This window comes from Oryx dammah, unplaced genomic scaffold (assembly GCF_014754425.2).
Source record: "Oryx dammah isolate SB20612 unplaced genomic scaffold, SCBI_Odam_1.1 HiC_scaffold_13, whole genome shotgun sequence".
NCBI lineage: Eukaryota > Metazoa > Chordata > Mammalia > Artiodactyla > Bovidae > Oryx > Oryx dammah.
In genome coordinates this window covers 2,363,664-2,377,425 of record NW_024070197.1, presented here as the reverse complement: position 1 = coordinate 2,377,425, position 13,762 = coordinate 2,363,664, and the positions used below count along the sequence as shown (strand labels likewise).

The window sequence follows — 13,762 nt, the reverse complement described above, 5'->3', positions numbered from 1 at the left end:
CTCTTTACTGTTTGATGCACCAGGGAAGCCCATGGGGTCACAAAGAGTTGGACCCGACTCAGCGACTAACACACCTGCTTCTTACTAGAGGTGGGACCTTGGGCAACTCATTTCCCTCCGCCAGGCTTTTCCTCATCTGCCCAAACCTGCAGCAACTGCCCCCACCTCCCAGGACTGTCTTAAGGATTCAAATCACAAACTCCACACTGATTCGACAAATTTATTGAGACCTCTTGGGACCTAAGCCCTGTAGAAAACAGAAATGAATCAGCTTTCACACTCAGGAAACTCATGGTTGGAAACTGGTAACTATAAAAACAACACAGCCACTAAGTGCTTTGGATCGGGGAGGGATATAAGGAGGATGTAGTGTTTATAAATCTGGAATCGAACACTAACCGCCAAGAGAGGTAGGAGGTGGGGCGGGGCCTCCCACGCAGAGATGAGCTTGGAACCATCTAGAAAGGGTCTTGCCACGGACATGGCTGTGCGCCCACAGGTCTCTGGAGCTCACTGCAGGCTGGCCCACTGCAGGGACGTGTAGACCACCTTACCATCGGGCTGCGGAGAGCAAAGCAGCAGCGTCTTTCTGACACTGGTGCCCAGGCGGCCAGCGGAAACCAGGTCCTGGAGTGGTATGGGATCCCCGGGAGCCCAGCACTGGGCGATGTAGTGAGCGTGGAAACGGAGCGGGTCACCTGGGTGAAGGAGAGAGGCAGGTGGCAGTTTCCACTGGTGGAAAGCTGGAAGACACTGGGACCTCCAACACGGAGGGGATCACAAGGCATCCAGCCATCACTACCAATATTGTAAAAGACACCCTTGGGCCTGGGGGGTGGAGCAAGTTGACACATTATGTGAAAATGAAGTCGCTCAGTCGTGTTCGACTCTTTGTAACCCCGTAGACTATAGCCTACCAGGATCCTCTGTCCATGGGATTTTGTCCAGGCAATAGTACTGGAGTGGATTGCCATTTCCTTCTCCAGGGGATCTTCCCAACCCAGGGCTCAAACCCGGGTCTCCCGCATTGTAGACAGACACTTGACCATCTGAGCCACAAAAACAAGTAACTGACTATATCGCTGTCAGTCAAAGCCATGAGGAACTCAAAAGGGTATCATGTATATCGTATCATAAATATCCAACGAGAAGTGACTCAGACTAAAAGAAGAGAACGATTTACAACAGAAGGGTGTAATAAAATAGAATTAAGGAGTCAACCAAATTTTTCTAAAAAGGACCAGATAGTAAAATTTTCAGTTTTGTGGGCCATGCTGCAAGTACTCAACTCTGCCAATCTAGCACCATGGCATCCGCTGATTATATATAAACAAACAGAAAGTGAAAGTGAAGTCTCGACCCCATGGGCTGTAGTCCACCAGGCTCCTCTGTCCATGGGATTTTCCAGGCAACAGTCCTAGAGTGGATTGCCATTTCCTTCTCCAGGGGATCTTCCCAACCCAGGGATCGAACCCAGGTCTCCGGCATTATAGACAGACGCTTTACCGTCTGAGCCACCAGGGCAGTCAAAAACAAACAGAGCTGTGTTCCAATAAAACTTTATTAAAAAAAAAAAAAAACCTGCCAGTGGGCCTCATTTGACAGGCTGAGGGGAGGGAGCTATACTTTGCCCCCAGGTTAGATGAACCTGACCAAGTAAAGCAGGACCCTGAGTACAGACTATACAGAAAACTAACAGGTAACATAAATCTGTAAGAGCAAGGCTTCCAGCATTTCTACTCCTGGGTATTTATCTGAAACAAAAATGAAAACACTAATTCAAGAAGAAAAACGCACCCCTGTGTACACTGCAAATTATTTACAATAGCCAAGATATGGAAGGGCTTCCCACGCGGCTCACTGGTAAAGAATCTGCAATGTATACGTACTATTAAATAGAGTAATGTACATAACACTACAAAAAATGACTAACTTTTTATTCTATACGTTTTCTGTGAGAGTTCTTTTTTCCTTTGTTCATTTACTAAACTACTCTCCAAAAGAGCTTGGGTTCCCAAGTGATTCCTGTTTCTTAGAAGCTGAGAAAAAGAGACCAAAAAAGGCGGGAAACGCAGAACGGGGTGGGATTGTGAAGAAAAATGTCACGAGAGGTCCCAACACAAACTCACCGGGATAGACCAGGAAGTCACCCCCGAACTTGCCAGCGGCACTGAGGAAGAAGCCTCGTTCCCACAGGTCTCTGTAGATGCTGTAGCGAAGCTCATGGGCAGGGCGGCCAGCGTGGGGCCAGTCTTTGGACTGGACACGCCAGTCCAGCGGCCTAGCCTTGATGGGCCGCGGCCGAGCAGTGGCCAACTGGATGAGCAGAGCAGACTTCGGTAAGGGGGCCACTCCATTTGAAGGCCCTGGCTGGGGAGAGGAGCCTGGTGGGGATGAATCCAAGAGAGTTTGATGAATCCAAGGGGCAAGGTTTTTCCCCACCCCCAGTGAGGACCAACCCTAGAGTGCCAGCCAAAAATTTCCCAAGCATCTCTTCTCTCCTTCCCCTGGTCCGTGGACTCCAACCCCCACCTTCATGTGCTTCCTCATGCTCTCCAGCAGCCTGGCCAGCACTGGCCTCATTCTCTTCGGCAGCTTGCTTCCCACCGGCCTCCTGGCTCCCATTGGTCCCTGATTCCTGTTCCAGCTTTAGCTTCTTCGCAGCCTGGCCCTCTGTAATCTTCTCTAGTAGCTCCTGACGACGGGTCTCTCGGGCCTCAGCTGCCAGAGCGCTTTGTTCCTGGAAGCCCTGCTCTTGCTGGCGCTTGAAGGATGCCAGTGCCTGAGAAGTAAACTTTCCTGTAATATCAGGATTCAGGCATGCCCTGCCTTAGGGATCTAGGAATCCTGACTCTGGCCCCTCCAAACCTCGGGGAATGAACCTGGGGATCCTACTATCCTACTCTCACAGAATTCCAGAATCCAGGACTCTCAGACCCCTCCCACCTCAGGGACTAGTCATCCCCCGCCTCTCCTCCCGCAGGTCCCCCGGGAAGGGAGCCCCTAGACTGCCCCCCGCCTTACCAGGCTGTGTTGGCGAGGGTCCGGGCGCGGGGCGCTGACCAGAGTGACTGCGCCGATCTCGGCCAGCAGTCGCGCCTCCTCAGGCATCAGCAGCAGTGGGAGGCCCAGGCGCGAGTTCTGGCGGGGCCCGCGGGGCAGGGCGCCCACCGTGCGGCCCCCCACGCCCAGGCGCTCCCGCAGCGCCTGCACCGCCTCGGCCCCCCACACCAGGGAACGGCCGTTCGCCACCTCCACCACCAGCATCCTCCTGCGGGAGGCCGGGGGCACAGCAGTCACCCACCCGGCAGCACGCCTCTCGCCGCGGGATTCGCGACGCTGGGAGGGCGCCCACCGCCTGGCCGGGGGTCTCGGCGCAGCCCCACCCCTGAGGCTCGTGGGGCGGAGCCTCGCGCCGAGCCGCGTTCGCCACCTGCTGAGCGGGAGCGCTAGCCCCGCCCCCTGGGCGCCGGGCTCCGCCCCCGGGCGATCCCGCCAGGCCCCGGGGCTGACCGAGACGAGGCCCCGCCCCGAAAGGAGCGCTGGGGGCCCGCCGGGGCGCCCCGGACCCTGCGGTCAGCATTCTGGCCAGGAGCGAGACTGGCCGCGCGGGCCCCCGCGCCCTTTGGCAAAGCCTCCCGGAGGGCGGACCACGCCCCCTCCGTAAGGTCCGTTTCGGCGTCGCCCTCCGGTGTTCCCGTCAGGTGTCGGGACCTCCGGAGGCCAAAGCCCCCCGAGGCCGCGCCCCCTTCGGGTTCCTCGGGGAGGCGTCTCCTTTCTGAGCCCTAGAGGTCCGGCCTCAGGTCCCCGCTCTGAGCCGGGCTCGCAGAATGCGAAGCCCCGCCCCCGCCCGAGCGTGGCCGCTTCGTACTTTCGGAAGTCCTCGGCTCAGCCGATCGCGACCCCGCCCCCTCCCGAAGACTAGGCGTCAGGCGTTCGGACGGCCTCGGCTCACGTCCAGCCCACAGCCTGAGGCCCCGCCCCCTTCGGCCGCGGGCTCCCCCTCCCCCGGCTGGAGTTCCCGCCCTAAGACCGAACCCCACAGCCGGAAACCCGGTCCGTTCTCCGCTCGGCCGGGCTCAGCCCGCTCGTGAGCGCTCCCTTCAGAATGTGGCACCGTCCTCTGACGGAAACAGCTATTCACCTCGTAACCAGCTCGCAGTCCCAGCGGAGCCACCCCCTACGTAGCGCGCCACGCGGGGCTTCCTCCACCCCCCATGCCGACCCCCTGCGTCGGTGTCGTCACGCCGCCACCTCAGCGGAGCGGGAAGTGTGGGGCCCGCCCCGCAGGGCCGTAGCCCTGCCTTCCCCTAAAGTGTAAACCCCTCGAGCCCGCCCCTCTAAGCGCACCTCCCTCCTCGGTTCCGGGACTAGGAAACGGGCCGCTCGCCACGCTGGCCCCGCCCCTTGAGGTAGAACGCTGTTGCCCCACCCCCTTGGGGGTGGTGCTTCTGGGTCCCTCCTCTTTCGTGTGTCCAAAGCCCGTGGCTCCGCCTCCGTCCTAAAGCTGAGACTCCGCCTATGAGCAACCCAAGGTCGCTTCTACCCGACTACCTCCGAAGGGAGTCGAGGCTGTGGCCCCGCCCACGTCCGGCCGAAGCTCTTGGCCCCACCCATAACCGAACTTACTCGACCACCTCCGAAAAAATCCGAAGCCTGTGGCCCCGCCTCCAAACCGCCCCCGGATTCTGGCCGAAGGAACCTGGAGCGGTAGCCCCGCCTCCCTCTGAAAGCTCAGCTCCAGGCCCCGCCTCTTTCCCGGGTCCCGCGGCGCCCTCGGAGCCCGAAGCTTCTGGCCCCACCCCTTTCCGAGCCGAAGCCCCGCCCTTTGCGTGCTCGCAGCCTGGTAGATCCGAGCCCGGGTCCCGCCGCCGGGTCGTGCTCTCTGCGCCTTGTCCGCGCTCCTTCCTCGCGCAGCCCGGACACCGCTGGGCGCTGTGCGCACGACCCCGGGCCGCGCAGCTCTGCAGGCCCCCCGAAAGAGGCTGGGGGGTGCGGGGGCGTGCTGGGCGGGGTAGGCGTGGCCGGACCCACGGTAGCCAGCGGGCCAGGACTGCTCGGCCGCCTCCTGCCCTGCGGGCGGCGCAGAACCGCGGGTCCAGGTGGGCCGGGGTGTGGAGGCGCCCAGGAAACCCGGAGGGGTCTGGACAGAGTGGGGTCGCTGCGGATCGGCGGACTGATGGGGTGCGGGGGCGGCGCCGGGAGCGCGGCCGAGCTCCGGGGTGGCATGGTCGAGCTCCCGGGTGGCGTAACCGCCTGTGGCTTTGCCCAAAACGGATATGAGCCGTGCTTGGTGCGCGCCCCGGGACTCGGGCTGGGACTGGGGAGCGGGCCGGCTCTCCGGCTTCAGACAGGAGAAGAAACCCGAGCTCGGAGAGAGGTGGAGGCTGGAGACCTGGACTCCTCTGAGGCACCCTCGAAGAACGGCAGGGGTTTAGAGAGCAGTGTTTTCGGAGGCGGGGGGGAGCTCGGGGATAAGAAGAGAGGGGCTGGGTGTTGCTTGATTGTCTACGGAGGAGGGGTCGGGAGGTTTGGATTCCTGGGTTCTCAAAGGAGAAGAGATCTGGGGGCCTGGGTTCTCAAGAGAGGTCCTGGGGGTGACTTCCTCTATCCTCAAGGGAGGAAGGGCCTGGAGGTCAGGATTCCTGTGTTCTCAGAGGAGAAGAGCTGAGGGTAGGATTCCTTGATCTTTGACAACTGGGGATTCAGACGGGGGCAGATTCCTAAATCCTCTAAGGAGGAGGGGCTGGCGGCCGGACTCCTGGGTTCTCACTGTGAATGTTTGCCCCTCCCCTAGAACATGTCGCCCGAAGAATGGACATATCTAGTGGTTCTTCTTATCTCCATCCCCATCGGCTTCCTCTTTAAGAAAGCTGGTGAGTCAGGTTCCCTCCTCAGCGGAAAGTAAGGGGGGGCGGGGCGGGCGGGGGGGCGGGCAGAACGGGGGACCCCCTGGAAAGTTCTACGCTGACGCTGTGCCTTCTCCCCGCAGGACCTGGGCTGAAGAGATGGGGGGCGGCAGCCGTGGGCCTGGGGCTCACCTTGTTCACCTGTGGCCCCCACACTTTGCATTCCCTGGTCACCATCCTTGGGACCTGGGCGCTCATTCAGGCCCAGCCCTGGTGAGGATTTGGTGGGAGGAGGAGGGGGAGCACGGAGCGGGTGGAGGATGCAACCTCTTTCCTCTTGGGGTCTTTCTCTGTTTCCACGTCAGCCTCTGGATGTCCCTTGTGTGCCTCGAGGTTCTCTGTGTCACGTGTCTGGTCTGTTTCTCCTCCTCTCCTGCCTTTTTCTGAGTCTCGTCCCTGTGTGTCTGTCCTGGCCCTTGACGTCCATGTCATGGATTCAGGAGAGAGGAGGGCATTACTGGGGGGCTGCTGGCCCCGGTATTCTCTCTCTTTCTCCCTCGCCTCTCCCCCTCCCTCCCAGAAACAAATGGAGACATGAAGGGTCTTCACCCTGCAGCCCCTCTCTTCATCTCCTCCTTGTTCTCTGTTGCTGTGCGTTTTTGTGCAGCTCTTTCAGTCATATTCATTCTGTACACCCACCTCCCCTATCTCTGAAGGTGGGCGGTGGGGGGTGGGATCTGCAGCTGGAATCCAGGGGCGACAGAGGCAAGACCTCCCGCACCCAGCGCTACAGGCCTCCTGTCTTGTCTCAGCTCCTGCCACGCCCTGGCCCTCGCCTGGACCTTCTCCTACCTGCTTTTCTTCCGCGCGCTCAGCCTGCTGGGCCTGCCCACTCCCACGCCCTTCACCAACGCCGTCCAACTGCTGCTGACACTGAAGGTCAGGCTCCCCCCACACCCCCAGCCCTCCTTGGGTGCCCATGAACCAGCCCAGCTTTACCTTCTCCTCCCTGGGGAGGCAGAGGAGGCGGGTCCGTCTCTCCCACTCACTCTGCCGAAGGCAGGACTTCACCTCTCAGCTCTTCCCCGGGGTAAAAAAGTACCCAAAGCTATATAACTGTGGGTGTCAGTGGGTGGCTGGGCTAAAGTGCATCTTTGTAGCAAGCCACGTTGAAAAAGAGAAAAAAAACAAAACCCAGCTCTGGGCAGAGAGCACTGAGCTAAGGGCACAAAAGCAGGACACGCCGTCTGGCTTCCCACGACCTGGGAAGATGGGAGAAAACAGGTCTGCAGGCCCTGCTGCAGAAGGAGAGGTCGCGCGTTGCTCCTGTGTGCTACCTTTTAGGGAACGGAAGGGTCAGGCAGCAGTGGCGGGCAGGGCTCGCCCAGCATCCCGTGTTCCCGGGCGGGAGCTGAAGAGTGGGCAGGAGTGGGTTAGGAGTCGGAGGAAACCAGAGCCTCTTGGGACACAGGGAGCAGCGGGCTTGGAAGGGGGCCGGCCGCGTGCCGACAGCTGTGTGCTAGCCACGTGGACTGTCCCTCAAGGGGAGACCACAGCGCTGGCCAGGCCGTGTGGGGCCTGGCTGGCCCCAGTGCGGAGTTCGGACTTCTTCCTGTGGGGGCCCAAGAACCACCGCAAGAGGGTTTTCTGAAAACCTGTGACCAGGTTTCCAGGTTTAAAAATACTTCCTCCAGATGCTGAGAGAACTGCAGCAGGAAGGGTAAGGCGAGCTGGCGTGGGACTCCTTTATCTAAGTCCAACTGACAAACTGAAGGCTTGAGGCAGGCCTGGGGCAGCTTATCAGGGCCCCACCAGGAGGCCTGGCACATAGGAGAACCTGGGGCGCGTTTTTGTTGATGTTTACCTCGACCAGGGCGGCATGAGGAAGGGTCCTGGGCCCAAGGGGACGAGACGAGGGGAGCCCAGAAGGAAAAGGACCTGGGTAGATTCCAGGAGGTTGGGCAAGGGTCACGGCCAGGCCCCAGGCGGTCTTATCAATAAAGGGATTAAAAATACAGGACTATAAACCCAAGGTTCACTCCTGCCTGCCTCCGCCATCTGGCAACTGAACCCCGGCTGAAGCTGGAAGACACAGACCTGTGGGTGTCGGGCCAGCCTGGGGTCTGTGTGCAGAAGGGTAGAGAGCAGGCTGGGGGCCTAGGGTAAACATACTCAGCCCAGTGGTGGAGGCAAAGCAAAAGGGACAGGCCCAGAGACTTCAGGGACTCAACCTGGGGAGCTAGAAAGGTTTCCAGTCTAAGCAGCTCATTGGATGGTGATGGCATTTGATGGGGCTTCCCTGCTGGCTCAGCTGGTAAAGAATCTGCCTGCAGTGCAGGAGAGCTGGGTTCAATCCCTGGGTTGGGAAGATCCCCTGGGGAAGGGAAAGGCTACCCACTCCAGTATTCTGGCCTGAATCCCAAGGACTGGCATTTGATGAGAGGAGAGACCAGATGAACACCCACTTCGGGGAATGGCTAAAACTGTTTTCCACTTGGGATGTGTTAAATTCGAGGTGCCCGGAAGTCATCCATCCGTGTATTAATGAGAAGAAGCAGCTGCTTTTTCTTTCTTTTTTTTTTTTTTTTATTTTGGCCATGCCACACGGCTTGTGGGATCTTAGTTTGCCAACCAAGCATCATCAAACCCGGGCCCCGGTAGTGAAAGCACCAAGTCCTAACCTCTGGACCACCGGGGAATTCCCTAGAGGCAGCTTGATGGACAAGCTTGGGGCTTGGAGAAGTCCCACATGGGTGGTACCTAAAGCCATGAACTGCAGGGGAACACGGAAAGATGGAACTTAGAGAAAAAAAGACCAAGGGGCCCAGGAGGGAGCCCTTACTCGTGGTTAGATGCTCAGAGCTGCCCAAGGAGCAGCGCCTCGCCACCCAGCCCCATAGGACCGCCCGGCCCTTGGCCACCCAGGGCGGTTGTGAACGGGAGGTGGGTGTGAGGAGGCCGGGGTCTGAGCTGTCCTCCCGCACGCCCCTTCCTCCCAGCTGGTGAGTCTGGCCAGTGAAGTTCAGGACCTGCACGTGGCCCAGAGGAAGGAAATGGCCTCGGGCTTCAGCAAGGAGCCCCCCCTGGGGTTGCTGCCGGACGTGCCCTCTCTGATGGAGACCCTCAGCTACAGCTACTGCTACGTGGGAATCATGACAGGTGAGCGTGCCCACCCTGGGCCTGCCTCTGCCCGGACTCTGCTGTCTGTTCTGTGTCCCTTCCCCACCCCTCCCCCCATTCCAGCCTCTGCTGCTCTGCGGGTGAGCCTCTGAGCCCCAGGCCCTGTCTCCCTCTCCCGCTGGCCCCAGGGCCCCTCCAGAGTAGACACAGGTTGTTCTCTGCCTCAGTGATTCTTTGTAACTTCCTGGGAGCACACGGGAGATTAAGGAGAAAGATCGATGTCACCCTAATGTGTCTGCCGCCCAGGCCACAAGGGTTCACAGCGTATGATCCGACCTTTAGTTTCAGGACGTATTTTTCATTACCGTTGACCTCGTAGAAGGTTTTGACTTCTGTAACAACTGTATTGAGCTATAATTACCATATTCACCCACTCACAACCACCTCCAGTCTGCTGGGTTTGAGTCTCTCTACAGAGTTGCGCAGCATGACTCCCAGGCAATTTCATCACCTCAGAAAGAACCCCTGCAGCCTTTACCATCATCTCCCAAACCTCCAGCTGCCTCCATTCCCTGAAAGCACTGGCTTCCTCAATGTGTTTGCCTACCCTGAACTTCTATAAATGGAATCATACAGCGTGTGGTCCTCTGTGACATGTGAGACTTTCCACATTTCTGTTGAAGCCCTCTGCTCCCTCCCCAGGCCAAGCCATCATTTTATCTAAAGTGCAGCAGTGCCCTCTTTTCCATCGCTGTCCCTCTGCAGCCCCTCCCTGCCCAGTGGCTGAGGGGTCTCCTGAAAAAGCAAAATAATAATCTAGCCCTTCCGTGGTGGGGGAGCCTACAGTGGTTACCCTAGCACTGAGGAAAACAAACCAGAGTCTTTGGAGAAGGAAATGGCTACCCACTCCAGTATTCTTGCCTGGGAAATCCCATGGACAGAGGAGCCCGGCGGGCTACAGTCCGTGAGTTCGACAGAGAGTTAGACGTGACTGAGCACGCACGCCTGTGTGCACAGCGTATACAAGTCGGTGGTTTTACACAAATGGGAAACGCGCATACCGTCAGCACCCCATCAGATAATCTTCCCAACACGCCACTGGTCTCTCCTGCTCCCTTCTAGTTGCTGTCTCCCAAGGGTAGCCGCTCTCTGGGCTTCCAACAGCATAGGTTAGTGTTGTCTGTTTGGGGGCTTTATGTGAATAGAATCAAATACAGTATGTATTCTTCTGTACTGCCTTATTTGCTCAATGGGATGCATGGACTTGTACCTGGTTTGTTTTCAAGGCTGAGTAGTATTCCATTGAGTGGATAAACCACACGTTATCCAAAAAAAAATAATAATTATATATATATAAAGCCAAACGCAAAGCCCTAGTCAGATCCTGCCCGGGGCCTTGCCCCTGCAACCCTCTGATTTCTTCTCAGGCCCCTGTCTTCCTCAAGGGACGCGCTGCTGCGCTCCCTGTTCCTGACCCCCGGGCCCCCCTGCCCGCCTCCCTCCAAGGGAGGTCTGTCTGTCTCCATCAAGTGTGCCGGGACCCCCTGGTTCTCAGACTCCTCTGTCAGAGACGCTCCCTAAGTGTCGCTCTCTGTTCCTCTTTGCCGCCAAGTCCCCTGTCTCCCCCTTTGCCCGTTTTCCCTTGCCCTCCGATGTGCTCTCTCCCTGGTCCCCCTGGTTCCCGGTTCCTGGCCCATCTCCCCCGCCCCGGGACCGGCGCTCTGCCCGGCCGCCCCCACGCGCACCAGCGTCTGACCGCGGCCCGCCCTCCCGCCACAGGCCCGTTCTTCCGCTACCGCACCTACCTGGACTGGCTGGAGCAGCCCTTCCCGGGCGCCGTGCCCAGCCTGCGGCCCCTGCTGCGCCGCGCCTGGCCGGCCCCGCTCTTCGGCCTGCTCTTCCTGCTCTCGTCACACCTCTTCCCGCTGGAGGCCGTGCGCGAGGACGCCTTCTACGCCCGCCCGCTGCCCGCCCGCCTCTTCTACATGGTTCCCGTCTTCTTCGCCTTCCGCATGCGCTTCTACGTGGCCTGGATTGCCGCCGAGTGCGGCTGCATTGCCGCTGGCTTCGGGGCCTACCCCGTGGCCGCCAAAGCCCGGGCCGGGGGCGGCCCCACCCTCCAATGCCCACCCCCCAGCAGGTCAGGCGGCGGGAGGGAGGTGTCCCAAGACCCGGCCGGCCCCATCACCGCGGGCTGGCCCTGCCCCTAGTGGGGAGGAGAGTGGGGAGCAGCGGGGGGGGGGGGGGGGGTCGGTCTCCCACCTGTTGTCAGCAGTGTCACTCTTGGCCACCACAGCCCGCGCTCCCCTGTCCTAGGAAAACTCCTGAAACCTGCGGTTCGCCCCCTGCTGTGTGCTTGTCACCCCCTGGGGTATGCATTGCTCTCTGTCGCTAGGAAAAGGAAGGTGTATTCTAGCAACCCCCTGCTGCCCCTCTGTTGCCATGGAAGTGTCACCCCAGTAACCCGGTTGCTGTTGGTTGCTCAGGATGCCATCCCTGGGCAGTGAGGAGCAGCCCCTTGTTGCTAGGGAAACCATTCCCTAGCAACAGAGCTACCCCTTCCTGCCGGTGTTGCTATGGAAACGGCGTCCCCTAAACTGCCCCCTTTGCTGGGAGCAAGCAGGCCCTCCCTGTGAGATGTCACCACCTAACAGCCTCTGTTTTAAATGACATTCTCTTTATTTATTTTTGGCTGCTGAGCACAGGCTTTCTCTGGTTGGGGCGAGGCGGGGCTACTCTTCGTCTGGGGGTGGGGCAAGCTTCTCCTTCTGGTGGCTTCTCTCGTTGGGGAGCGCAGGCTCAGGAGCTGTTGCCCACAGCCTCAGCTGCTCCAGGGCGTCTGGGATCTTCCCAGACCAGCGATGGAACCCGAGTCAGCCCCCTGCATTGGCAGGCGGATCCTTACCCGCCTGGGAAGTCCCAGAAATGGCATTCTCCACCATGCTGTCCTCTGGCCCGGGGGACACCATTCTTAGTAACCGCCAGAAGCCCCAGTAACTGTGGATTAACCTTGTTGCTGGTGAAGCTACTCCCCTAGCTCCTTCATCATGAGGCAGATCACACGGCTGGTAACTAGGGACTCTTGTTGCTAAGGGTGCATTGCCCCTGTGTTGCTGGGGAAGTGGCACCCTGGCAGTCAGGAGTGGGCCCTCCCTCGGTTCCCTGCAGCTGTCCTCTGGCCTTCAGGCTGGGGCTGGAAAAGCAGCCCCTTGATGTAAATTTTGAATGACTCCTTACTAGGGTTGGGCCATCCCCTCGTAGTCACAGCAGCCATTCCGTTGGGGGGGAAGTGGCGCCCCCCATGCAACATTTCTTCCTTCTGCCAGAGTAACCAAAGGCAGGCCTCCAGTTGCTAGAGGGTATCCCCCAGAAGACGTCAGGCAGCAGCTGAAAGCTTTTCTAAACCTTCTGGGCCCTGCTCTTAATGGAAGCCCCGCTTCTGTTATCAGAAGCAGCCAGTGGTTCAGGCAGGTCAGTGATAATCCCCTTCTGCTGGGAGCATGGGCACCGGTGACCCAGGAACCGCTGTATTACTGGAGCTGATCCTTCTAGAACAGTCATACGGACTGATAGCCAGGAAACGCCTTTTCAGGATGCTTTTTTAAAACATCCTAGGCTTGTCGCTAAGAAATGCCCTTTCCCTAGCAACAGAGACCATCTAGGTGGCAGGCGGGCCTAGGACATCCCCCTAGCAACCACGGACCACCTTGCTGTTAGGGCTGCTGTTTCCCCAGCCAGGGAAGGGTTTGAGGAATTTAGAAAGGACTACTTGGAGGCTTCTCTGGATATGCTGAGCTTGGGTGCCAAGGGATGGCCTTACACCAACATCTGAGACCATTGGCAGGTCAGGTTGCTAAGGACTCATAGCTTAGCAACTGTAACCCTTGCAGACTTTTCCTGGCTGTTGCAGGCTCCCTTCCCAAGAGAAAGAGAATCCTATTGCTGTGGAACTGCACGTCCCCCCCAAAAATGCACCCTCTGGGCTCCCCTCCCCTGTTGCCCCAGCAAATGCGACAGCCAGGGAGCTGTTGCCTGGCCAGACTCCCCTCCTTAGCGTCCGGGGCTGGGACAGGAGCCAGCGTCGGGAGGGGGCCTGGCTGAGCTGCATGTCTGTCCCCCACCCTCGTCCTCCACCCCCCCCAGTCCGGAGACGGCGGCTTCCCTGGAGTACGACTATGAGGCCATCCGCAACATCGACTGCTACAACACAGACTTCTGCGTGAGAGTGCGGGAGGGCATGCGATACTGGAACATGACGGTGCAGTGGTGGCTGGCGCAGTACATCTACAAGAGCGCGCCCGCCCGCTCCTACGTGCTCAGGTGAGCCCTCCTGTCGCGGAGGACGGCACGCAACTACATCTCCCAGCTGCCCCGGCGGCGCCCTGCGGCTCCCCCAAGCGGGCCTCCGCCCCTGAGGGTCATGGGAGCTGTAGTTTCTTGAGCCTCTGGCTGCGGCTCGGATTGCGTTACCGAGGTAAGCTCGTTCCTTTTTCACCGGGCCTCCGTTTCTACTGTAAAGCCGGCCGCGTGGCACAGGCGCAGTGTACCGAGTCCTATGGACTCGATGGCTAGACCTTCTGGAATCGTGACCCTGCCAATACGTAAGAAACGTTAAGCAGTTGGTTGACCTCTGTTCCCTCAACTCTTTTTTTTTCTCTCTCAAAAAATTCCCCTACATGCTTTTCTTTTCCTAGTTTTTTTTTTTAATTGAAGTATAGTTGATTTACAATGTTGTATTCGTTTCAGATGTACAGCAAAGTGATTTAGTTTTATATATATATATATATATATAT

General features: G+C 58.9%; 2 protein-coding genes across 6 annotated transcripts in view; one reads left to right on the top strand and one right to left on the bottom strand.

Annotated features, from left to right (window-relative positions):
• Window positions 1-205: 205 nt before the first annotated feature.
• Window positions 206-4,378, bottom strand: TSEN34 (tRNA splicing endonuclease subunit 34). Of its 3 annotated transcripts, none has more exons than XM_040251856.1 (5): window positions 4,351-4,378; window positions 3,025-3,271; window positions 2,533-2,782; window positions 2,130-2,384; window positions 206-698 (listed from the first exon to the last, which is right to left on the bottom strand). In XM_040251856.1, the coding sequence occupies exons 2-5, from the start codon at window positions 3,265-3,267 to the stop codon at window positions 511-513; spliced, it is 936 nt and encodes a 311-aa protein (XP_040107790.1). In that variant the 5' UTR covers window positions 3,268-3,271; window positions 4,351-4,378; the 3' UTR covers window positions 206-510. The 3 variants fall into 3 exon arrangements, with proteins under 3 accessions (XP_040107790.1, XP_040107789.1, XP_040107791.1); XM_040251855.1 differs by lacking the exon at window positions 4,351-4,378 and adding an exon at window positions 4,145-4,260; XM_040251857.1 differs by lacking the exons at window positions 206-698; window positions 4,351-4,378 and adding exons at window positions 1,544-1,754; window positions 4,145-4,249.
• Window positions 4,379-4,805: 427 nt separating this feature from the next.
• Window positions 4,806-13,762, top strand: part of MBOAT7 (membrane bound O-acyltransferase domain containing 7) — a 9,330-nt gene continuing 373 nt past the window's right edge. The window contains exons 1-7 of one of the 3 annotated variants that reach the window (XM_040251852.1): window positions 4,806-5,102; window positions 5,798-5,876; window positions 5,993-6,122; window positions 6,662-6,788; window positions 8,849-9,008; window positions 10,749-11,109; window positions 13,113-13,289. In XM_040251852.1, the coding sequence (XP_040107786.1) occupies window positions 5,801-5,876; window positions 5,993-6,122; window positions 6,662-6,788; window positions 8,849-9,008; window positions 10,749-11,109; window positions 13,113-13,289 (1,031 nt within the window). In that variant the 5' untranslated portion in view covers window positions 4,806-5,102; window positions 5,798-5,800. Of the gene's footprint in view, window positions 5,103-5,274; window positions 5,674-5,797; window positions 5,877-5,992; window positions 6,123-6,661; window positions 6,789-8,848; window positions 9,009-10,748; window positions 11,110-13,112; window positions 13,649-13,762 lie in introns of those variants that run through there. The other 2 variants (XM_040251854.1, XM_040251853.1) reach the window with 2 other exon arrangements.